The sequence below is a fragment of the Artemia sp. Qi Xiang Cuo genome, chromosome 10 (genome assembly GCF_049724085.1).
Source record: "Artemia sp. Qi Xiang Cuo chromosome 10, ASM4972408v1, whole genome shotgun sequence".
NCBI classification, from domain to species: Eukaryota; Metazoa; Arthropoda; class Branchiopoda; order Anostraca; family Artemiidae; genus Artemia; species Artemia sp. Qi Xiang Cuo.
In genome coordinates this window covers 10,194,651-10,221,126 of record NC_142803.1, presented here as the reverse complement: position 1 = coordinate 10,221,126, position 26,476 = coordinate 10,194,651, and the positions used below count along the sequence as shown (strand labels likewise).

The 26,476-nt window shown below is 35.9% G+C and overlaps 1 protein-coding gene across 1 annotated transcript; it reads left to right on the top strand.

The window, feature by feature from the left end:
* The first annotated feature begins 3,571 nt into the window (after positions 1 to 3,571).
* On the top strand, positions 3,572 to 20,102 carry LOC148947453 (T-box protein H15-like). The gene is made up of 6 exons (XM_089095862.1): positions 3,572 to 3,725; positions 7,113 to 7,377; positions 8,902 to 9,181; positions 11,731 to 11,892; positions 16,313 to 16,389; positions 19,704 to 20,102. The coding sequence occupies exons 1-6, from the start codon at positions 3,599 to 3,601 to the stop codon at positions 20,032 to 20,034; spliced, it is 1,242 nt and encodes a 413-aa protein (XP_088951988.1). The 5' UTR covers positions 3,572 to 3,598; the 3' UTR covers positions 20,035 to 20,102.
* Positions 20,103 to 26,476: the final 6,374 nt, after the last annotated feature.

The following is a 26,476-nucleotide window of genomic DNA, read 5'->3' as shown; positions in this document are numbered from 1 at the left end:
TGTGGAAGAAAGACTACCATTTTCAGTGTTGTTTCAATTATCCACCGTGTTTTAAAACGGTGCTCTATACCTCCGGTTTACACAAATTTGAAAAATTATTTTCCACTGCCCACCTGAAACAATAGCACTCTAGGTGTTGTAAATTGAAGGATTGCCCCCTGCAGGCACGTACGCGGGAATTTGTTTCGGGGGGGCCAAATCCTTCAAACCCATTATTCTGTGAGAGAAATCAGAAAATTATGGGAAAATGAAAAAAATCATGAGATTTCGGGGGGGGGGGGCGGGCCCGGAGGCTACCCCCTGCGTACTTCCCTGACCCCCTGTATTGTGAATTGAAAGATTGTCCCTATATTTTGAAAAGATGCTTTCTGTTGGCTGGTACACTTTCTTGCTGGTACTTTCATTGAAAAAATTGAAAAAAAAACAGAAAATCGCCCCTCCCTAAATTTTAAGAATTATATTCTTTCCCCCTCTCCTCATTTCCATGAATAGACGTCATTGTATTCTATATTTATGTACAGCTAGAGTAATTTCCATGGGGGGGGGGGTAAAAAACTGACTAGAAAGAGGGTCAAACCTTTGCTTTACACTTGCTTTTGAGGATTTTAATGGATGTGGAGAAGGATTAAAATACGGAATTAATGTTTAGGAGGCGCACCAATGTTTAGGGCGCACCAATATGTTTAGGGCGCACCAATGTTTAGGGCGCACCAATATGTTCAGGGCGCACCTAATGTTTAGGGCGCACCAATAAAAAATTTGTGCAGTCCGTGCTGTGCCTCAGAAGGAAAGAGCAAAACTTTGCTTTACACTTGCTTTTGAGGTTTTTACGGGTATGAAGGTGGATCTTCAAGGGGGATTAAACCTGCTTCATATTGAAGCACAACATTTTAAATTCTGTCGCTCGAATGTAAAACGAAGCCCTGCAATTGAAAATTAAAGCATAAGCGACTGTCTAAGCAAAATGTTATTTCCCATTCCCACACATGCAAAATGTAATATCACGTAATTCAGAGTTTCAATTATACAATCCAAAATATTTTTTAATTGCAAGTGGGAGAGCAGCTATTAGCTATTTTTTTATTTTAATATTTAATATTTTAATACTTAATTGCATGTGGGAGAGCAGCTATCATCTATTTTTTATTTAAATATATGATATTTTAATATTTAATTGCATGTGGGAGAGCAGTTATTAGGGTTTTTTTTTTACCTCAACTAAGGTATCTAAAACCCTATAGCCCTGTCACCGAACCAATAGCCCCGGAAACTGGGATGGGGTGTAACATGCACGTGGGGTCTTTACACAGCAATATCTTGAAGTATGGATATGTTACCCGTGAATGTCGACAATCACCGGTGAACATCCGAAAGACCTTTTTTCATCCTTGGCTTTAGTCAGTGTTGCCAGTCAACTTTTTCGGTGTAATGCAAGGTTTGATGATGACAGGCTAGGCTAGATTTGGTTAGGTTCGGCTTGCTTAGATTTTTAACCCATTTCTGATATTTATAAGCAAATTTAACCTTATCTAACCTAACCTAAGTTTTACCATCATCGCTTGCATAAGACTGAAAAAGCTGACTCGCAAAGCTAATTGGATCCAAGCAGAGAAAAAGGAATTTCGAACATTTAGGGGTGAATGTCGACATTAACCCGATTTTGAACATTCACGGCAAGGCCTTACCCAGCATTTTTACCAATTTACCATCATTGCCTGCATAAGACTGAAAAAGCTGACTCGCAAAGCTAATTGGATCCAAGCAGAGAAAAAGGAATTTCGAACATTTAGGGGTGAATGTCGACATTAACCCGATTTCGGACAATCACGGCTAGGCCGTACCCAGCATTTTTTTCGGAGGGGTTTTATTCAAAGATTTTTTTTCGGGGGGGGGGAGGTTTACACAAAAAAACTCAAAAAATGCATACAAAATTCGTCTATATCCATTTTTGTTATGTCTTTACGAGTCAAACAAAAAATGCAGAGAAAAAGGAATTTCGAACAGTTAGGGGTGAATGTCGACATTAACCCGATTACGGACAATCACGGCAAGGCCGTACCCAGGATTTTTTTTCGGAGGGGGTTTTACTCAGAGACTTTTTTTCGTGGGAGGGGGTTCGCACACTAAAAACCTCAAAAAACGCATACGAAATTTGTTTATATCCATCTTTGTTACGTTTTTACGAGTCAAACAAACATTTCGGGTGGAGGAGGGGGGTTCAACCCCCCCCCCACCTTCTGGATATGGCCTTGATTCACGGTAACAGATTATACAAACAATATTCAGTACAGCCACTTGAAAAAAAACTGTGTTTGCAGAATCATTAATAGAGGAAAAAAGCTAGGCTGTATTGTCTTGGCAAAAGTTGAATGTCGTCGAACATTTAATTAAAGACTAAATCATCCATAAAAATAGGGGGCCTGTCATCACTTAAAATCTCTCTACAAGTATACTTATATTCTTATACTGGAGAATTTTCTAGACAATATCACATGTTTATTTCAAAGCCTTAGGTTTTGGGTTATTTTAACTTACGCAAAACCTACATGGATAATTTGATTAATTCTGCAAATACTTGCTATAGAGTCCCGAACCTTAATAAGGATTGAGTAAACACTAGATAGTAGCAATTTTCACGGGTTTTGAGAAGGTAGGGGTAGGCATTGGCACCAGTTTACTGAAATATAGGGGTAGCAAGTTTGTTTTTAATAAATATACCAAAAAGGTTTTTTCTTAAGTCTAGAAAGGGACAATCGCCCTTCCTCTTACTCATTTTGAGCATATGGGCATAAGTCTGTGCTTAGTGTTGAGGAAAATTAGTTCTCTAAATGAAATTTATCCCCCGCCTCCCTAATGTGCAAATATATACCCTGGAGGGTTTATATACAGTGAGTTTCCCATTATTCTGACAAACTTATATCAATTTCAAGAAAAAAGTTACTTACATAGAATTCAGAGCATATGTGCACCTGAGAATATATATTTTGGGAATAGGGATGTGAAAGTTAAAGTTCATTTCCGACAGAAACGAATGCAATATTTTGATTCAGGATGAAATTCTGATTCTAAAATATGTCTATTTCTCAGCTGTTTCATTAGTGAGTTAATCAGGAAATTTAACGTGTATTTTCAAATTCTTGTCAAATCTCCTGAATTTTATACCCCACCAAAATATATTCAAGCATATGTAGCTGACACGGGGGGGGGGAGTCCTTTCCGTGTCTTAGTGATACCTACAGGGTTATGTTCTTCTTTCACAACTCTTTGTTCATGATGCACGCCTTTTTAATATTACAAATACAATAGAAAAAAGAAACTAATGGCAATTTTAAAAGTATTTCCGTTCAGAACGCAACAGATTCTCATGGCAATTTCACAACTCCACACTTAGCAATAATTATTTTCTGCCACACAAGAAGATACCACCATCATACATAATACAAACCAGATGCTTAAAATCTAACAGTTCTGATTGGCTCATTTTAGCTCCGCCTCCTACAGTATTGCCACCTTCTTCGCCATTACGAGACAAAAACTGTTAGCATTCCATTTTCAGGCTTTGTGTGAAAAGGTTGTTAATTCTGTTTTTATTTGGGTTATGTTGTGTCAGTTGAGGACTTTATCAAATATGTCAGAAAAATTGAAAACTGACTTCTCTATTGCTGCAATTATTGGAAATGCTGTTTCAGCTGAAAAAAGAAAACCTGAAGCATGTGATCTAAACGGTAAGTAATTTTTTATTTAAGTAGCCTATTGAATATTATTTTTAGCCCTGATTTAACTTGCCCAATAGAACATTTTTTGTTAAAATCACTGTGACAGATAAACAGGGAAAACTATCTGATATGGGTATAATAACCCAGGCCTATTCAGGCATATGCCAGATAATAAATGCAGGAATGGCTTTGCTTCCCTTCCCCCTAAAATCCTGAATTTCTGGACGCTTCTTAGGCAGAGTATCAGATATTTTTCACTACCCCCTCCCAAAAACATGCTATTTACGTGCTATTAAAATAGAACTTAATGCAAACATTTAAAGTTAAGGGGGCAGTGCCATCTCCATATGATCTATTAGCCTGCAAATCGTTATTTAAAGTAGCCTACAGGAAACCATTTATCAGCCTATGAGTAGTGATCCCAAGGGAAGTCAATAATCAGGAAAAAAATTTAGTTTTAGACTTACGGAAGAGTCTTTTGTATTAATTAATTTTTCAATTAGATAATTGAACCAGCATATTCCAATTAATAATAAGTTATTTGGGCTTTAAAATACTTTTGTCGGACTGTGAAAATCCAGGCCTTTTCTAGTTAATGCTAAATAGTAGAGGTAGGGACGTGCGTCTCCCCCTCCCCAGTGGCGAATCCAGGGGGAGGGGGAGAGGGGGTGTGCGCCCCCCTAAAATAGTCTAAAGTAGTGTAATTTACTTAATTAACGCAAGTTTACGTTAATTAAACTTGCTACTAATGCACGTTTACCGGATCAACCTATTCCCCCCTCCCCTAAAAGAAATTCTGGATAGGCCCCTGCTCCCCTTGCTTATCAAATTTTGAATTGTGAATCCAAGGGGTAGCAGTTTGTACCATTTGATCGATTTCAATCAGATAAATGAATTAGCATTTATCATTCAATTAAAAAAGGGTTAATCATGCTTTACTAATTTTAGAATCCAACTATAATATAGTATATTATTATTTTAAGTTAAAATTACCAATTAAGTATGTTGGAATTTGGATTCAGGTGCGAACCAATTGTCTACCACTTTTAACATATTGGAGGGATCTTATTTTCCAAATAGACTGCTAACTTGCTCACTACGTGGTATTTTGGGGTAAGGATTGGACCACTTTTCTTAGGTGCAATGAAATGGTGAATCTAACAGGAAATTTGTCTCGTAGTTGAAACAATGAACTGCTATTGAGGATTCTTAAATGAACCTTTCCTAGATATATAGTGAAAATAAGAATTTTATTATATATTTATTTTTTCTTAATTTGGGCGTTTAACATTAGTCGAGAAATGATGACATTGGAATATGAGAAACTTCCTTTGTCACAAGTGAGTACCCCTTGCTGTCAATCAGAGCAATAAATTTATGGTTGTTATGGTTAGATTAGGTTAGGTTAAGATTGGTTCTAAAAATCAGAAATGGATTAAAAACCTAACTTCAGCTAACCTAAACCAACCTAACCTCGTCTGACCTAATCTAACCTAACCTGACCACCTAACTATCATCAAACTTTACATTACATTAAAAAAATTGACTGGCAACGGTGATTAAATCCAAGGAGCAAAAAAAGGTATTTTGGCCATTCATGGGCGAATGGTGACATCAACCAATTTGTGGACATTCATCGTAACATATATACTAAATGAATTTGCTATGGGCTGACTCTTTATATTGTTTTAATGGTAAACAAATTGCTGAAATCAATACAAAAACCCCCTCCTTCTAGAATTTATAAAATGTATGTTTTCCTTTTTTGTACTATCGTTAAAATAGTCTTGCTATCGCCTACGTTTTCATTAATGGGCGCCACTGTTTTTGGCTAATAACTTTTCACCTTCTTCTGTTCATTTTCTTTTTACATTGCCAGAACAAACTTTTTTGAAGTTAGGCATGTTGAAAATGAATGGGAAAAGTGAACTTCAAAATCAACTTTATCCATTTCAGAGGGCTTTGATAGTTCCATCAAGTAGGATTGCGTTAAAAATATAAGATAAGAATTGTGTTGCTGTTGTAGCTATTTTGAAAACAAAGTAAATCAGCTTCACAATATTATCCGTTCGCAAATATTTCCATTCCTTATTGCAAATATTAAATTTCATTTAATTTGCTCAAGGTTTATATGAGTGTCACTTCCTCTTTTTATAATCAAAGTACAATTTTGTCGATACTTCGGCTTATTAAACTTGGTAATTTAGCAAAAGGAATAGCGACCAGATATCAGTAGTTTTGCTATATATTCGATTCCAAAAATATATTATTCTTAGTTAACGATGAAAGATTGCTTATACAGTGATTCACCCTAAGGGCCCTAATTTGCGCGGTTTTGCTCCAAGTTATATTACACTTATCGTGAATATCTTGTTTAGATTTCCAATGCCACCCCCCGGAATCCTGAAATTTCATCTTGTACGAGTGCCGTTCCAGAAAAAAACTTTTTGAGAGAAAATTCTCTGAATCATTGGTTACCGTCGGATTTGGAAAATGTTAAGACATATTTTTTGTACATATAATTAAAACTTATTATTTTTATTAACATTTTATATCATTCATGTTTATTTTTGCTTGTACTGGAAATAGCATTGGCGGTCTTACGGGAAAATGTCTTACGGTCTTACGGGAAATGACAGTGTTAACGCAGTCACTATTAACCAGTGGAGGCTATTCACAGTAACGTAAGAGGAGTTGATAATCGTATTTCTTATGAACTCGAGGGGGGTCAATTCTTTTGCTTTTTAGTACTTCAAATAAAATAGACAAAAGGCCGTTTTCCGACGAAGATACTAAAAAACGCATTTTTCAAAATCTAGGAGGAGGCATAAATGCCCCCGTCACTACTCCCCGAGTGACGTTACTGGTATTTATGCAATGTATTTCATTTTACATTCCGAGAATTCTATATTTCTAGGAACGTATATTTAATTATACATTCCTAGAATCCCTCCCCCTAAAAATAAAAACAACTCTGTCTCCATGTATCCAGTGTGGTCTATCCATATGCCCATTGCTAGCACCAGGGTGAGATTCAATAGTTTGTTCTGGCGGATAACTTCTGATATCTTTTTGAAAAATTGGGGAAAACACTCCATTTTCATTCAATTTCCTAAGAATAGAGATAAGATTTTAAATTAAAAGGGCAATGCCATTGCTTGACGTCCTGGAATAAACTATGTGTACATAGATGTTTCACCCTTAGGGGGGTTGGTGATAAAAAGGAAATTTTTAATGGGAGTGACGGCCAAAACCCGAAAAAAGGAATTTTCAGTCTGCTATCTTTTAGTTATTCTAGGAACTATAATAAGAAACTCTTAATACCATATATCCTGCCCCATATGCACGGAGAACCTATCCTGGTTTTATATTTCATATATTATGTTATTATTTTAGAGCAAAAATCAAAGCGTTTAAAGTCAAGCCCTCCACCTAGCCCCAGGAGTTCACGATCCGTGACCCCAAGCTCCTTGAGTGAACGCACAATATCCCCGGTACCGTCGGAAGATGAAAACAAATCAAAAACTCCAGTCAAATCCCTACTGGTCGGAGAATGTACATGCGAGGACTTGAACTCAGTTGAATGCCATCTGGAAACTCATGAGCTATGGGAGAAATTTAATGAGCTTGGAACAGAAATGATCATTACCAAGACCGGAAGGTAAGTCGTTTTTATAGCAGTATTTGCAATGTTATTATCTGCCTGACTCATTCCACACCAGGGACCTAATTAGGTTGGAAACCTAAATCTTTCATAATCTCTTGGCTCTCAAATTATCAAATAATTTGCTCTTTTATAATTTGAATCCCCCCCTTCCCCTCAAACAATTTCTACGTAGGTGCCTGACTTGAGGAAATCCTGATGGTCTTAGAAATCTTAAGATTTTGTTATAAGCGGTTCAAATTTTTGTAATGTATTTCCTTATGACTCTCAAGGTGTAACCTTCCCTTTAAAAGTCTTTCCACATTTTTAACTGATTCTTTATACATTTTTGGACAAATATTACTGCCTGAGTTTTCATTGTGAAAGTTTGCAGTAGAAGAAAACCTAAGGGAAGTCCTTCTTGCTACCGTAACTCTGTTATAGATAATATTAAAACTTTCCCGGGTACAAAACTGACAAGGTTAACACGTCAAAGCATTCTTGTTGCCACCTTTAGTAGCAGTGGCTCGTATGCAGGAAGGGAATTCAGAGCCCCCTCTTTTAAATATCGAAATATGTTTGGATTTGTTCCGCAATTGCCAATATTACTCATATAATTTGGCTCTTATCTATTTAGCTGAGCCCCCCCCCCCCTGAAAAGAAATTTCTGCTTACGTGTCAAGTGAGAAATTAAAGGTAATGACGATTTATATTTGATTGAAGAATAAAGATTATCAATTTTTAAAATGTATAATATTCACTGCGCCGTGTTGGCTTCAGGCGGCTTGGTGCTGCAATGAGTTGTTAGTAGTAGTAGTAGTAGTATGGGCCCTAACATGCAACACGGAATTTATTATGCGAAACTAAAAGAAAAACAAGCTAGAATGCAAATCTCATACAAGTATTAATTTGAAAATTGTTGTGTCTTGTTTATCAGCTATTGTTTATAATTAATATTTACAAAATTAACAAATTTCCGTGTAAAAAAAGCGAAAAAAATCGCTCTTTTTGTTGCATCATATCTGTCAGTTTCTACTTAATCCAAATAAATCGCGTCGTTCTCTAAGCAGGATGAACGAAAAGCATTTGTCTCGACTAGTTTCTCATAACTAATGAGAGAAGCTACTCACAAATGGAAAGCTTAGTTATCGTTGATTTGTTACTACCACTGCTACAACTAACTACTAACTGCAGGACCAAGCCGGATGAGGAAAACACAGCTGTGCACGTTTCTTCGCCATCCCCTCTTTATCCTCCTCCAACAATTTCCAGTTTCCTTTAAATACTTCCTTGCGGTCTCTTCCCACCCCGTTTGGTGATGACTTGCTACACTTACATGGATTGGGCTAGCAGGAGGAATCATGAGCAGAAAAGCTCCTCCCTACGTGCAAGCCTCTTCAGAAGACTCATAGTTCAACACTTTCCAATCAATTTTCCCTTCTTAAGATACAGTTCATCAGTTCTTTTGAATCATCCCTCCAATCAGCTGTATCCCTTATTGTCCAGGCTTTTGCAGCCATTATTAATATTACAAATTTCTAGGAGGATGTTCCCCACCGTTCGGATAGCTTTTACCGGCCCAGGCATGAAATCCAGCGAAAGATATGCTGTTTTACTAGACGTTGCACCATCAGATAACAAGAGGTACAGGTACGCATACCACAGGTCTTCATGGCTCATTGCTGGAAAGGCCGACCCTCCGGTGCGACAAAAACTATACTCTCACCCCGATTGTCCGATGACAGGAGATCAGCTGAGAAAGCAGATTATTTCATTTGAGAAAGTTAAATTGACTAACAATGATCTTGATAAAGTCGGACATGTAAGTAAATTTATTTCTGTCCTCTTATATGTAAAACTTTGGTTACGCCTTTTACCGGTGGTGCCAATTCCTGGAAATGCCCGGGGGATTTTTTTGTTTTCTCTTTAATGAATCGGTATTTTTCAAAATATAAGGGTAGGCAGTTACCCCTTCATGTTAAAAAAAGAACTTCCTGCAAGGAAAATTATTGTCACTTAAACCATGGTAAACCATGTGTGGTCAACTTGCTGTGCCGATTGGTGAGTTTTAAGAAATCACCTGGCTTCAGTTTTATTTATTTACTTATTAATGCTTCAAAACCCAGTAAAGGATTTTAGTTTCTATGCAATCCAGCAAGCTCAAACTGCAGTTCCTCAAAATCAGTTTTTATTTACTATTTTTCTGTTATTTGCCCTTATTAGGATATCTCATTTTTGGCTTTTATTAGTGTTGTTAATAGTATTATCATTTTCTCTTTTGCTCATGGGGGCAAAATTTAAGGGCTTAGGATGATAGCCACTTCTAGACATCCTTCCCTAGGAGCTTAAAACGTGGGTGGTTCGAAAGGGTTAGGAAGATATGCCAAATGTTTTAAGGTTAGTTTTGAGTTTGAATAACCATATGTCTAGCAATGAGCTATATGAAAAATGTGGTGCGATTCCATTTTCTAGTGTTATAATAAGGTAAGTGTCAAGATTGTCAGGTCGCGCTCTACATATGAAGGGCGATAGAATGGCAAAAAGTGTACCTTTTGTCAAAAATCAGTATCTGTTTTTGTTTCTAATCTTCTATGTTTGGATCCTCTAAAAGTATTTCTTGAAAATGTTTGTAAAAATTCTTGGATTTCTAATAATTTCTACTATTTCTTATTTTAACTACTAGCAATTATTCTGACTTATTATATATTCTTCACTATCTCTAAATAAAAATATTTCTAAAGAATGTTTTTCTTTCTTTGTCTTATTCTCTTCTTTCGTACTTTAAAAGTACTGCTGAAGATTTAGTATTTCATCATGAAAGTAAAAGGTTATAAATATACAAAGATACTTTTGATTCCTGATTCTTCTTAAATCCATGGACCATTCAGAACCTTTTATAATTACAGTGAATTTGGTAGTAGCAGTTTCACTCTGAATTTACTAATTTAGGGGAAGTGGATGGTACTCAATCATCCATGTCGAATTTGCGTGACATCGACCGCATAATCATCCATCAAGTATTTGACATCAACCCACCAAGACACTATGCAAAGTATTCGCGTCAATCGAAACCCTGTGTGTGAACGCGGTCTTAGTCCTGTCAAAACGAAACGTTTGTAGCGTTTATCATAAACTGTCAAACTGATCTTTTGTCAAAGCATCGGCTTTTAACAATTGTACTAAAGTAGCATCACAGTTGAATACAAATAGAAGTGGGAATCTACTGGTGGGGTCTTAAACTGCTTCTAACAATCAATATCTTAGTCAAAATTTTAATGATTTTTTAAAACTTTCTTTATGTTTCCACTGGACCTTGCAATGTATACCTATGTACTTAAGCCAGCGTTAAATATACAATAGCCTTAAAGATATTTAAATCGGGATTTACCTTGTTCCTAGATGCTGATTGCGATAATAAATAAAAAATCTGCCGTTTGGATTTCCTGATCGAACTAGACTTTTATGCTTCCAGTTAACCTTGTAGTGTTTACCATGTACTTACCATGTCTGTATATAGGAAATAGTCAAGGGGAATTCTTTCTTTCCACATTTTTTTTCTTTACTGAAAAGGCTAGTTGTTCAGGGGCATTAAATTAAGGGGAAAGAAAGTCATTTCAATTTTCAAAAATTCGGCCTACCGTTTTGGGGGGTATTTTCGCTGAAAAATACTTTTTATGTTATTTTCAATGAAGACATTGAAAAAAAGACAAATTCGCACTCCCCCAATAGATATTGAAAGAACTATTTTGACCTCTCCCTAAATTTTTGGTGAATTGATGGCACTGAAGTTGTTTATGCTAACTGAACTTAACCAACTTGTTTGCGGAGAAACAAAAGACAAAACAGATAATGAGATCAAAAGAAAATTTTGGCTAAATTAAAGAAATAAATTTTAATTATCAACATGCAGTTAAAATAGTTTCATAATATCTTGTGCAACCGCATACAAACCATAATTGGGGAGGGTGAATCACTTTTCCCAAGTTTTTTTCTACTGTATTATCTCGCATAGAGTATGCTTAACTACGTTTTCACCGGTCCTAGTAATTTTGGCTGAACTAAAAAAATCAATATTATATTATAACCATTGTGAAAAAAAAAATTAACTCGTAGATCCATGGTTAAGCCTTTGTAACTTCTTTTTTATTTTTAAGTAAGTCTTTATGCTGAAAGATATATCTTCCTTAAAACGTATGTGTAGTAGGTTCCAATAATAGTTTCAATAAGATACAACGTAAATATTTGTGTTGATAAATCTTTTACTCCATAAGAAATATGCGTGCAGTATGTTTCAATATGTTGAATATGTTCAATATGTTTCATATATTAATTTGGATTTACCAGTTTTCTTAAATTCACATTTTTTTATAGATTGTTTTGAATTCAATGCATCGATATCAGCCTCGTGTACATCTGGTGAAGCTGAAACCAGGCCAGACGCATCCACCGACCACATTAGAAGGTGAAGACTATCGAACCTACCTTTTCCCCGAGACAACTTTTACCGCTGTCACTGCCTATCAGAACCAACTTGTAAGTTTTTATCATACTACTACAACAAACAACTTACCACAGCAACAGCAACAATGCTTTGTTGGCCCCAGGCCAACAAAACATACGCTCCTCCTCCACCCAATTTATTCAAATCTTCCCCCTCCTATGAAGTTAAAGCTTTCTTTAAATTATTTCTCTTGATTTCTTTCCATCTCACTGGGACTACCTACTTCTTGTTGGGTATCTGAAGTATGGCCAGAAGGAACAATCTTTGGAATTTGGCCATCTTTCATTTTTAAAACTTGACCAAGCCATCCCCTTTCTTTCAATATAGCCCAAGAAAGCGGGATCAGGATTCATTTTCGCATCTTACTGCTCATTTTTACCATATTCCTGGTAAACAAGGCAGATAGATGTCTGTCTTTAAAAATTTGGCTTTAAAATGACTACCAAACTTACCTTTTTCCTGAAGCAACTTAGGTTGTTGTCATTGTGACTCGGAGTCAGTTTGTTAGTTTTTACCATATGTATATGCAAATAATACAGCATGCCTTTCTTTAAAAATTTGCCTTTAAAAAAGACTACCAAACTTACCTTTTTCCTGAAGCAACTTATGCCATTTTCATTGTCGCTCAGAGTCAGCTTGTTAGTTTTTACCAAACGTAGGCTATATACAAATAATACAGCGTGTCTTTCTTTAAAAAAAAACTTGCTTACCATAGGCGTAAAAGAGTAAAATAAAACTTTTTGGTGATACAATACAGTTTTTCAAATTCAGTTTTTGCCCATTCAGGGGGCGCAAAAAATTTCATCTAGGTAGGCTGACATTTCTAGCTTACTTCCTTGCTACCCTTTCATAGGCTAAGTTACCATCTCAAGTGTTCCCAACTCACAAGGGAATTGTTAGAGACATACTCTGCCTTGTATTGGCTTGAAGGTTTTGTAAAAAAAAATAAGCAAAACAATTATTGTAATTAAGCAAGCAAAAGGGGGTTATTTTCAGCTTTTGGAAAAAATGGAAAAGACAAAGCAGATTTTTGGCAAAGACAAAGCCCTTAAAAATAGGACCTATTTATTACTATTTTTTATTACTATCATTATTCATTAGTATAGAAATTATTTATTTATAACTTTTTTTGCTTCCTTTTTCAAGGGCTGAAGATGCCTTGTTGGGGATCTTTACCAAAATAACTGCTTTTCTTCTCCTTTTTACTGGCTGATAATCACCCTCCTTTGCTCTTTAAGTTTGTTTCTCTTTTCTTCGCTTTTGTCGAACGTCATTTATAGCTAGTGTGAACTCAGGACAAGTTTACTGGAAGGTGGATAATTTGAGAGTTACCATCGTCTCTAAAGGCTCTTAATCCTGAATGGTGTGCTGATTTTTAGCTGGTATACGTAAATAGCTTAACTTTATATGAAAAACAGCCCCTTTTCTATGATGCATCGATATTTATAAGAATTATTCCACGATTTTTTTTTCGGGGTAAGGGGTATTTAAAAAAGCGCATTTAAATTTATTTTATATGTATTTTCGTTAGTTTTTACTACTCCGATTTTTTTGAGGAGGGAGAGGGGGTTCAAAGTCCGCCCCCTCCCCCCGATGGATACGAATTTGAGCCATGACAAGGACAGTATTAGTGCAAGTCACGTATAGATTCTTCTGTTTAAATTCGATGTGTAATTTCTAGTTGCAACACATGTGTAGCGTCCCATGTCTTGTTTTCTAACTTATGATCCGACTTAGCTGGCAATTTTGTTTTCACTTAAGCACAGCCAATCATTCGTCATGTTTTTAATCGCTTTATCGTTTAATTATCATTTTGTAATTTAAATGTTCGGAAATAACTGTTTCTTTTTCAAATATGAGAAGCCAATTAGCCCGCATATTACAAGTGACTCATTTAATGTAATTAGCACAATCCATCCTGATCTTCATTGCTAAATTAATATCCTTTATATTTATTTTAATTTCTTAATTTATTTATGTTAATTTATTAATTTACTAATTTTAATTTATTAATTTTAATTTATTTTATATTTAATTTTAAATACTTTCATCAACAAATGTCAAAAGATAAAAAATTTCTGGTGTAAAACAAGCAGGTTCATATAAGTGCTATTTACCTTTTTATTCCACTTTTTTATTTATTATATCATTACTTTCTATTTGCTTATGTGTAAAATATATGAGATGCCCATTTCATCAGGTATATTATGTGAATTCTCCAATGTCGTTAACACAACTCATCCTGATGTTCATAACTATATTTAAATATAGTTTTGATTTTGATTTTAAATCCTGTCATCATTATAAAAAAATCATGGCATTTGGCGAGATACAGTTTGATATATGAGCTATTTACCTTATTTTTGTGTCACATTCGTGACTTCTAATATGCATCATTCTGTTATGTTTCTTGCCCATAAATTAGGCATAGTGTCATAAATAATTACGAGTGTTTCTCACTAGCAATCATGGATATAGATGTTTAACAATGGGTACCAGCGGGGGTGGAGGGTTTTTGGATTATATCAAATTTGTATGGATGATAAAGCGAAAATGCGGCGTTGTATCTTTTCAAGCCAGTCTGAAAATTCAAAATGTTTGAAACTCAAAACTCAAAAACTCGCATTTTGAAAACTCAAAATGTGCGTTTTTAGGCTCCGATTGGTATTATTTTACAAAGCTGTAAACGTGCGACAATTGTATTGAAAATCAGATAGGATAAAACCCGGTACTTATACGAGACGCTGTATAAAGATAGGCATTACAAAGGGTTTCTCACTCCGTTTCTCGATCTTTTGTGTGCCATTCCAAAGAACTTTTTCTGTTTTGTTATGTTATGCTCTCTGTTATGTTTTTTCGCCCCAAAATTAGGCAAATATGTAGTGCTATAAATAATTACAAATGCTTCTGCCTAGTAATCATGGAAACAGCTGTTTAACAGTGGGGGTATAAGTGGGGGTGAAGGGTTTTCGAAATATTTCAAATTTGCATTGATGATTAGGCAAAAGTACGATTTCTTCAAAGCAGTCAGAATTGTCAATATTTTCAGGCCTAAGATTACAATTTGTTGCCTTGCGTGATATTACTGTTCCCAAAACCAAAGTCTTATATGGCAATTGTCCAAAAATAATTACACTCGTCATATTTTGTTTCATAAATGAATGAATGCTCCCAAAATTACTCTAGTACGCTTTATCTGCAGATAAGGATAAAAGGTTTAATTTCTTTTCTTGAGTATCTTGGGATATACATTTCGGCTGCGGTATCTCCCAACCTATTGTCTATGGATAATAGGGAAAATTTTTATGGATAATAGGGAAAATTTCGGCCTTGTTTCTTTCTTTAAAACAGTTTGAATATTCAATATTGCCTTACGTTATATCGTCAATTCAAAAATAAAAGGGCCCAAGGTTGTATCCAGGACTTTTTTTTGGGGGGAGGGGGTGTTTTACACAATGATATATTTTTCGGGGGGAGGGGTTTTACACAAAAAACTCATAAAAAATTTGTTTATATCCATTTTTGTTACGTTTTACGAGTCAGACAAGTATTTGGGGGGGGGGTGTCAAACCCCTCTGGATATGGCTTTGAAAGGGCCTTTGTGGAAATTGGTTCAAAGATGGTGAAATGGGTCCTAATTAGAACAAAAATGGGAAAGTGGAAAGTGAAAAATACATTTCGCGCTCGTGGGTGCTATAAATGATCAGTCGTTGATAAGGCAAAGGTTGTTCATGCATTCAAGATACGACAAAACAATTTATTTTAAAAGGGTGATTGACTAACTATTTTTGTGCGAGTCAGGAATTAGGATATAACAAGGGACGCCAGTTCAAAAATTGTAGGGGAGCCAGGCATGGCATTTTTCGGTTATTCTGAAATGAAGATATAACTTTTTCTAATTTAAGGGGGGGGGCAATTTGCTTTCAATTTTCAATTACACAACAAAATGTAGTATTTCAAAATATAGGGAAGGCAGAAAACATGGGGGGTGAATGTCTTTTTCTCCAATCGGCGCCCCTGGATATATTGCACTATGAACAGAAACTTGAGAACGTTTTTTGAGAGCTGAATAAAATGAAACAAAGTAAAGCGATATTTTTCCAGAGGGGTCTCCCCCTCTGGAAGTATAAAAAATAGTAATAAAAAGAATAGTTTGAATAAGAAGTGGAAGCACTCCGGAATCTGGTAGGGTCTGCAATTGAACAAATAATAGATGAAGGAAACTCAACTATTATTTTTATTAATTTAAAATAGCAAATAATTTTCCTTCTACCCATGTACGCACTCAGAAGTTTTTTTTTCAAGATATTCAAGGAAAAGAAATTCCGGGTGGAGGGGCAATGATGAAAAATATGTATTTAATAATATGAATAAGAAGTTCCCAGTAAATAAAAAAAATAACGAAATAATTAACAAAAGAAAACAATAAAGAATATTTTTCTTATATTCTAGATCACAAAACTCAAGATAGACAGCAATCCGTTTGCTAAGGGCTTTAGAGACTCCACTCGACTCTCCGAATATGACAGGTAAGAGTTCCAGAGCTTCTTAATTTTGAGTGGCCACTTAAAGGCACTGATGAATACAAGGTGCTTTTGACCTTTTCAATAATAGAGGCTCTTTACTTTCTCAGACTTTTTGTGACGGTTTTCGGTACCATGTAATATGATAGAAGAGGGAATGGTGTTGTAGCAGCCGGCACTTTAGACCAGTTTGATAATTGATAACGTTCGTTGTCGTCAGCTGTTTAGTCTAGTTCCCTGGCATACTTCTAAAAGTTAAATGTTGGGTAGCCTAGAACGGAAGCTTCTGATTTCAGAACTTTTTTCAGTAGATTTCTTTCAAAACAAGAATAATATTAGGAGTAGGAAGGGATGCATTTTGTTTATGCAGTTGAACCAAAATATGTCGAATTCCTTGATACATTGAAACTACATTGTTAACTTTACTTCTACATATCGAAGTAACTGTAGTGAAAACTTAAATAACGGATTTTTGTGCCTTTTACACTTGTCAAATCACCTCTAAATATCAAAGTTTTGAATAAAAACTTCCGCATGACTGACCGTATCTTTAATAGCAACCACGAAATATGTGGATCAATTCCACTTTCTAGGGCTATAAAGAAAGAAAGGTTGAGATGGGTTGGACACGTTCTGCGGAGGAAGGATGAGAGACTGCCAAAGATTGTCCTTGTCGGCTAACCGTCTAGGGCCAAATAAAAAGTGGGTTTCCCCCGAATGAGGTGGTCAGATTTCGTAAGGAAAGATCTAAGGGAAATGGGAACTTTTTGGGAGAGTGTAAAGAGGGAGGCTTACGTGCACGTTTGTTAACAAACGGCATATAGAAACTGTCCTGGGACGTATAAAATTTTTTAGCAACTAATTTTTTTTTGGTTTTCATGATTTATTGCTGTTGCTGTGAACCTCTATATATTGAAGTCAGTCGAATAGCACCTTGATAATTTGAACGTTAGCATATCGAAATCCTCAATTGGACGAATTATTTTTTTTCCTTCGTAAGATTCAATACGTTGAGGTTCCACCGTGGCCCTAATATTTCAAAAAGGTCCCCATTTGTTAAAAATCATTGATGTCTCCCGCAAGTGTAAGGGGGAGGGTGGATTGGTGTCCTGTAGAGCATCTCCCATTCTCGGGCTAAGCATTCAGTTTAGCAAGCCCACAATGATTTATAAAGGCAAGCTCTGAACATATTTCTGAAGCTCTTAAACGTCATTTATGTTAAAAAATATCAGGTACTTGTATGCTATAGCGCCGACCACTCAAGAGGTTCATATATTGACGCATTATAGAACCGGTTTCTTTCGTTATCTAGTTTCTTTCAGCTTAGCTTGAGATAAGAGAAAAACAAGTGACAGAATAAATGGAATAAATATAATTTGAGCTATATATTGGCACATCAGGAAGGTGGGGGATGATGATAAAGAATTTGGACAGTATGAAGCTAGAAAACAATTGTTACTTCATAGTATGCAGAATAATTGTACCTAACACATTTTGCATGCAGCCCCCCCACCCCATAATGTGCAAATATATAGCCCAATTTTGATTCTAAAGTATTATATTTTTATCATACTTAGGTACATTTCATTAGGATTAACCTAACTTCACTTCTTGAGTGGTCGGCGCTATAACATACAAGTACCAAGTACCATTACCAATTAGTCAATTTTAATCGATAAAAATAAATAGATCTAACTAGTATGTTTTAATAGATAAGAATAATTTACTTTTTATTTTTACTTGATATGAAATATTATTAGGGTTTCAAATATATGCTTGCTGTAGTTTTTTTTAGAAATTAAAATTTTTAAATAATGTTCCTTGAGTCATGTAAGATGCAGCATTTTTTTGTTTCGCTTTTTGTAATGTTTGTATTTCGTTGAGAGGAGTGGCATAATTTTTAAATATCTATTTTTTTATTTTATTTTTTTACACGCATATCCTAATGCAGTATCAAAATAATTATAAATCTCACAACAGATTTACTCCAATTTTTATCTCCTAAACTAATTGCCAACACGCTTCAATCTCCTTTTTTTACACCCTTAGGTAGTTATGTGTGACAGTACGTGTGGGCTGCAAATACAATTTTTCACAATTGTCTTCAGCTGATCATTGTCTCTGTTTTATGATAACAAGCCTGTAAATATCCTCGACGAAAAAGGATGTAAAACCCATCAAATACGACGTATTTATTTGAAAACATTTACTGATATCTCGATTGATCGTCCGTGGATGTTCAAGCGGTTCATAAAACTCGTTTTATTGTCTAAGTTAGGGGCTTTGTTGACACGAATGGCCAGAATTTGACAAAATTCCTTTTAAGTGTATTATTCAATTTGCCTTCTTTGATATTTTATGGGAACTATAGCTGACAAGGAAGCCTAAACCTTTTTACAGTTGTGTAATATCTTCATCGTATTTGACATTCAATTCAAGTTCCATAGATCACTTAAACTGCTTGAAAATACATAAAATTGGCATTATTTCAAATTGCAAGCTTACTTAAAGCACCAATGACATCAAAATAAAAATATTTTTTGCCCCTCCCCTCTTGGACCCAGCTTAGGTCTGTTCTTTCTTGAAAACAGTTTTTTTAACATGCACATGACTTTGTAACTTTCCACTTAACCAATTCAAATAATTTCGTTTTCACTCTCCTTGGCCTTTTAAGAATTAATTTATTTCTCCGAGGCTCTTCCACTCTCCAAAATATGATTCAATTCTGAGGAACCACTCATTCTGCCCCACGCACCTCTTGGTGCCACGCATGATACACTTCTCGCCACTTATGATACACTTCAATAACGTCACCGCCTGGTGCACACGATTTTTGGAAGTGCACGACCTCACAGGCTCTTCATTCTGTTATCTGAGATGGACCAGAGGATCTACAGATTTACCTGACGACAATGGGGATAGAGACCCTCCGCCCCCCGTAAACCCTGTGAAACTTAGTAATATCAAAACAAATATAAATATGTCTTTTTAGGTTTAAAAGGTTCATCAAAAATTAAATTCCTCTCGACTGGTTATTCTCTGTGAAATCTTAAGCCAGTAAAAATAAGGGAGATATTTTTTAGTTACAAGATCATTTTGCAAGTAGTTCCTCTGTTGCTCTGTGCCTTAACACAGAAAACTAAAAAATCTTTTAATCTTTTTCTGAAATTCAGTCCGTGTTCACCTGTACGTTGATTAGGGTTTAAGGGCGTCCCAAAGTGGTGTTTTCCATTAGAGCTTCGCGTGGAATTGTATTTATTTTCATGTTCAGTTTTATTGAAGTGGTCAATTGTGTGTATTAATTAGTTTATCTCTCTTAGGGATGCCATTGAAATGGATTCTCATTACCTGCGGAACCCTGCGCTACGCCTGCACCCTGATCCGGAAATTGATGCTATTTTAACAGAACGAGCAAGAGCTGCTAGTCTAAGCACTATGTTTTTCCAAGGAAGGCCTGAAGCTCATGCAGCACAACTATTAGCCATAAGGAATCAACAGATTTTGGCTCAGTGGTCTGCAATTCAAGGGCTGTCATCGTTTTCGAATTCAATGACAAATCCCGTCTTAAGGCCTCAGTATGATCCTCGCCTCTTAAGTATTGTGATGGGTGCAAACCCAAGCATGTATGTAGATTCAAAGCCAAAAGTTTGATTGTTTATTTTGTTTTTTTGTTTGTTTGTTTTGTTTTTTTCACGGAATATGAATACGATTAAATCACGTTTTATGAATTTTAGCTCAATGTGGAACATTTATAAGAATCTAGAATTATAGAGACTTTATTTAATGAAACCTGTTTTGCCAAATATGATTTTCAAAGAACGTGTGAGAAATGAGGGTACTTTTGCATTATCAGGGCCCCTCTAAAGAAGTCCAACAAGAGATGCTACAGTCAAACGGGAAAGACGCAATGAAAAACCCGTTTTTACAAGATGATTCAATACACCGCTGTAGAGAATCACATTGTATACCGTGGTTTTAAGATATTTAAAGTGTTGTTTTTGGGTGTTTTTTTTTTGGGGGGGGGGAGGGTACCTAGGTTAAGGTTACGTATTTAATATATGCTATGCTTTCGCCACACTCCCCCTAATGTGCAAATATATAGCCCAAATTTGTTTCTAAACTATTAGATAGTCATTCTATTTTATTTTACTGCATTAGCAATAGTGCAATATGTAATTAGCATTTTATTTCATTTATTTTATTTCATTAGCAATAATGAAATTTTATTTCATTAGCAATATATTACTTGAAATAGCTGCAACCTAGTGGAGAGTAAACTAAGGCTACCGAAAGTTTAGCTAAGGTAACCAAAAGTTTAAAAATGGTTGTTTTTTTTAACTGCGTTGGGATTAAAAATTTGCTGTTTGATGTTGATTCATGGATGGTTAGTATTATTTTGGTTCATCTTAAATATAAACTATTATTGCAAAAACGAATTTATGGGCATTTTGAAAAAGAGTTTGAAACTCGTTGATAATCGGGCATTATTGAAATGAAAAGCGTGCAGCTGGGATCGTTGCGGCTGTAAACCCTACTCCGTAGGCTTTCAGTCCCTGATTTTAAAAACCCCCCAAAAAACTATGTTTTAGGCCATGTATCACTGAAACATCATAGAGAGGTATTTAAGGGCCCATTTTAAAGCTTATCTATATCTAGCTAATCTATATATCTAACAAAAGGTAATATTTAATTGCATTAAGAAAACTGAGACCAGTCAGAAATTCTCAATGTGTTCCAAGTATAGACCTTAATACATCCGCAGATGTCCACAGAATGAAGCACTTTTAGGACACAAGACTTTTACGCTAAAGTTTTTTATTGTTGAAAAAAATAGAGTTGTGAGACAGAGTCAAACTTTAGCGTAAAGAGCGAGGCGTTGAGGAAGGGACAGTCCCTTTCATATACGGAATAATTTCTGTTAGTTTTATGTTTTAATGTCGCTCCTTACTTTCAGTTAAAAAAATTTGTTTTTTTAGTTAATTTCTCAACGTTTTTGAATTAATGTAGCTTTGATTTTGGCTCACCGTACATGAATAATTAAAACGAAATAAGCATATTAATTTTCCTTTTTTTGGCTAATTGGCTTTCTCGAAATTTTGTTCTGACGTAGCCTAACTTACGTAACGAATTTCTATATTCGTATGTTTTTATTACGTATATTAGGGAGTTTGCTCCCTAGTCAATACCTCGCTCTTTACGCTAAAGTTCGAATTTTGTTCGAATCACAAACCCCTGAATCACAAAGGCCGGTTAATTAGAATACATAGCTCTTTTGAAAGTACTAAAAAACTTTAGCGCAAAGAGCGGGGCATTGACTAGGGGGCGACTCCTCTCATATACGTAATAATTTCTGTTAGTTTTAAGTTTTGATGTTGCTCCTTATTTTCAGTTGAAAAAAAAACTTGTTTTTTATTTAATTTATAATCGTTTTTTAAATGATACTGCGAAATCTGGCGCTCCCTTCATGGAAATGATCCTTCCCCCAAGGAAATATCCTCCATGGAAAGATCCTCCCGTAACCCCTACTCTGACCCCGACCCCCCCCTAGAAAAAAATTCCTCCTGAAAACACCCGTATACTTCCCAATAACCAATACTTTATGTAAACAATGGGCAAAGTTTATAACTTGCAGCCCTTCCTCCGGGAGCTGTGGAGGATTAAGTCATCCTCAAAGACATATTAATTAAATTTTCGACTGTGCTGAACAAAATGGTTCTCTAAAAATTTTGATTGGGTGACTTCGGGAAAAAAATGAGCGTGGGAGGGGGCCAGTTGCCCTCCAATTTTTTTGGTCACATAAAAGGGGCACTAGAACTTTTAATTTCCGTTTTAATGAGCCCTCTCACGATACTCTAGGACTGCTAGATCGATACGATCACCCATGGGAAAATCAAAAAGTAATAAAAAAACAAAACAAATAAACACGCATCCGTGATCTTTCTTCTGGCAAAATATACAAAATTCCACATTTATGCAGATAGGAGCTTGAAACTTCTATAGTAGGGTTCTCTGATACGCTGAAACCTACATCTTTACCTTTAGAATGAGGCCCCTGAATATAACAATGTAATTATATTGAATATAACTAATTAACTTCCTATATTTTACCAGAGGCGCCATTTCAGCCAAACCTTAGGGTGGGCAAGCAATCGACATGGGCCCCGAAGCAGGCTTGTATAAAAAAAAGAAAAAGAATTGCCTCTAGATTTATCCGAAAAAAAAATGCCTTTCGTGGGAGTTACCGTAGAAATTAAGGAAATTGTCTCAATTGCTTTGCCTTTTCTTCTTTCGTTCTTATGCCATAGGTTCGGAAAAGGCCAGATATCTGAAGAAAGCGGAAGCGGTATGTGCGATGTTAAAAAAACAGCCGTTTGGGAATCTTCCACTTTTCCGAACCTATAACTTGACGAAAGCCGAACCTCTGTAGAAACTCACGCTTTGACTAAAGTATATTCTGTAGCTGAATTTTTCAGCTCGCTGCTTACAGTAAAGACTTTAGTCCAAGTCTGAGTCACGCTCCGGTTATGGTGATGCAAAACTTTGCTCGATCAATCATATTTACAAAATCAAAAAATACAACAAAATTTTGAGACAGATCAGTGAACACTCAAGGCAACAAGGGCTGTGGTCGAGCGCAGATAGTTCTTCACTATTTCCAGCCCAGAAGACAAGCGTTCATTGCTGGCTGTCGTGACAGGAAGTGTGGCAGCAATATGAAAAACTTTGATAATTTCTGAATAGGCCACTGGAAGTGTCTCGATATTATCGATGACGTCCACGAAGTTCTTCAGCTTTGCCTCCTCCTCGAGCAAAAACCGCTTGGCAATACCAGCTTGGGCCTCAAGAAGAATCTGGTCAGTGTCCATTTCAGAATAAAGTTCAGAGAATTGCTTGAGGAGCCCTGCATCCATGAACTTAATAGAGCTGGGGTCCAGAGCTTCGAGTGTACTGAGCACTGGAAGGTTATCTGTAAACCGTCTGTCGGATTCCGCAATCAGACGATCTACAGTCTCCAGGTATTCTCTTTTCAGTTCTTCCGCTAGAGTTGGAGCTCTATTGTCGGATTCAACAAATTTTTTCCTAACGTTGAAGTGGTCATGAATTCTTTCGGGTGTTTGATAATTTTTTGGGTTTTTCTAGGTCGTCTCTTCTGACCCGCAGAGGAGGATCCGGTCGCGGGTCCATTCACGTCAGGTACTTCAATTTCAAGACCTTCAGCAAACTCTTTTGCCTTCTCTAAAAGCCATGCAAATGAAGTGTCAGAGCGCAGTTCAACTATTTCCTTCCTTGTTGCTTGAATCAAGGTGCGGGACCTAGATATTACCAGATCAACTGCCTGAAGCTGCTCAGAAAGGGAGTTTGTCGTCCTCAGAATTCCTTCCATATAGAGCAACTGGAATATAACTGTGAAAGATTCCATTTTTCTCTGGAGCCCAGCTGCTTCTGCTCGAGCTTCACTATCAGCTCCCTCGCTGGCTGCAGAGAATACAGTCAGAATATCATCATATTGAAGTCCTGTTTTTATTATTAATTGGTAATAGTATGATCATTTCGTCACGGCACTCATTTTCACTTCCATGAATCGCATTTGAGTACCGTTTTGATATTTAAAACGAGGCTGATGGCTGGTGCTATTTATGGAAATGAACATGTACAGATTTTGGACTAACAAATAAAATGAACCAACAGTCCCAACAACTTCAACGCAGTTTGCAATGACAAAATTTAGTCTACGCGCATGGCAATGAATGTATATTGCTTGTGGCGCTTTCGCTCTCAGTCGCGCTTAACACCAGAGAAGGGCCCGCTGATCACGCTTGCTCCGTCGTAGCACTGAGCAACACAATAGTTCCAGTCGAGACCAAGTTTCGCCACTGTGTACGTGAATGAAGCTGGCTAAACTCTAAGCATCCAGGTTTTTCATATGGTAGCATCCTATTGGTCTTTCTCGTACTTTTCCCTCGTCGAAGTACCTCAGAAGAATGGCGAGCTGTTCTTTCTTCGAATTATCTTTTGTCTCGTCGACAAGAACAGCAAAGTATTTGGCACGCTTAACTTCTTGCACTATTGTAGTTTTTCAACTGAAAGTAAGAAGCGACATTAGAACTTAAAACGAACAGAAATGATAACATATATGAGGGGGTTCTCCCCCAAGTCAATACCACGCTCTTTACGCTACAGTTTTTTTTAGTGCTTTCAAAAGAGCTATCTATTCTAATTAAACGACCTTTGTGATTCAGGGGCTTGTGAATTTATTTTTTTTTTTAACTTTTAACGTAAAGAGCGTGGTATTGACTAAAGGGAGAACCCTCTCATATACGTAATAACATATACGTAATAAAAAAAAAACAATAAAAAAACAAGCGATACGGCTCAATAGCAATCGAAACTTTTAAAAAAGGAATTTTGATGTCAATAAATGTATCAAAAGAATGGGTTTATAATGCTGATTCTAAATATATAAATTTTATTAAGTTTAGTATTACTCATCAAAGGCTACGAGTCTGAGAAAATTTACCCGATTTTTTAAAGAGGGGAAACATCCCCTACAACTGAAAGAATTTTAATGAAAATCACACCTTCAGAATTCAGCGCATCAGAAAACCCTATTACATAGGTTTCAAGCTCATATCTGCAAAAATCTGCAACTTTGTATTTTTTGCCAGAAGAAAAATATACGAATATAGAAGTTAGTTACGTAAGTTAATTTGTAAATTACGTCATAAATAAATTTAGAGACATCCATTTAGCAAAAGAAAAGTAAAATGTTTATGCAAATTTTGTTTACTTATTCAATGACGGTGAGCCAAAATAAAAGCTGCATTAACTAAAAACCGATCAGAAATTAAATAAAAAAAACAAGTTTTTTAAACTGAAAGTAAGGAGCCACATTAAAACTTAAAAAGAACAGAAATTATTCCGTATATGAAAGGGGCTGTCCCCTCCTCAACGCCTCGCTGTTTACGCTAAAGTTTGACTCTGTCTCACGACTTTATTTTTTAAAACAATAAAAAACTTTAGCGTAAAGAGCGAGGCGTTGAGGAGGGGCAGCCCCTTTCACATAGGAATAATTTCTGTTCGTTTTAAGTTTTAATGTCGCTCCTTACTTTCAGTTTTAAAAACTTGTTTTTTTGTTTAATTTATTGGAAACCAGGTCTACTGCATATCCAGTATTATTTTGTATTTATTATTTTTCAGTAAAAGGCTAGTTAATTTTAAAGATAACTATACTGCATTGGTTGGGGGGCTATAATTTTTCTTTTATTAAAGAATTAAATGACAGAAAAAAAGGAAAGATCTAAGAAGAAAACTAGAAAGTAAAAGAGGCTACCTAACTTCTGAATTAGCTTTTTTACAACAGTAAAAAAGAATTAGCTTTTTTAGCGCCATAGGGAGTTCCCAAAGGGACCAAGCTAGTCAACTGATAATTCCTTTGAGGTGATTTTTTGCGTTTTACTAGCAGGTATGCTGGAACATTTTGAGGGACTGTCCTTTCCTGAACTTTAAGAAGAAAACTTACTCCGATTAACAGAAAAAATAAAAAATAGGCTTTCCGATGATATATGTTTCATTAAAACTGAACATCTCTATCTTCGGGACAAACCACGTGAAGTGATATGGTTTTTCTAAGATTTCCGGGAAAGTAGGTATCGGCTTTTAGCTTTGTGTCGATTATTTGAATCTCTTATCCAAGCTATACAAGCCAGGGCAAGAGTGCCCAATCAATTCTAAATAGTTTGGCCAGACAAACTAAAAAAGTCTATAATGGGCGAGATAGGGTGAACATTTAAGGTACCGCATCCCCTTAACACAATATAAACTACCCAGCGCGGTTCATAATAGTAACTTTGGTCCACCAGATCGCGAAAAAAAAGAAACGACTTAATAAAACACAAATACTGTAGGTTACTTACTTGCCGAGCCGGTTCACTTGGCTTTTGCTTCTTAATCCATCTGCTCAGAGAAACTTGCCTTTCTGCTTCTTTCTCCTTCTTCAATGCTGCCAATTTACGCTTTTGAGCTCCTGACAAACTCATGAATTCTCAATGGCTCTTCAGCTGCTGATATTAGATAGTAAACTGGCGAACTGGGC

Excerpts from the sequence above, each read along its gene's own strand:
- LOC148947453 (XM_089095862.1), top strand. The coding sequence starts at position 3,599 with ATGTTGTGTCAGTTGAGGACTTTATCAAATATGTCAGAAAAATTGAAA. Across the intron at positions 9,182-11,730 it reads ATCTTGATAAAGTCGGACAT|ATTGTTTTGAATTCAATGCA; the intron begins GTAAGTAAATTT and ends ATTTTTTTATAG. Across the intron at positions 16,390-19,703 it reads CGACTCTCCGAATATGACAG|GGATGCCATTGAAATGGATT; the intron begins GTAAGAGTTCCA and ends TATCTCTCTTAG.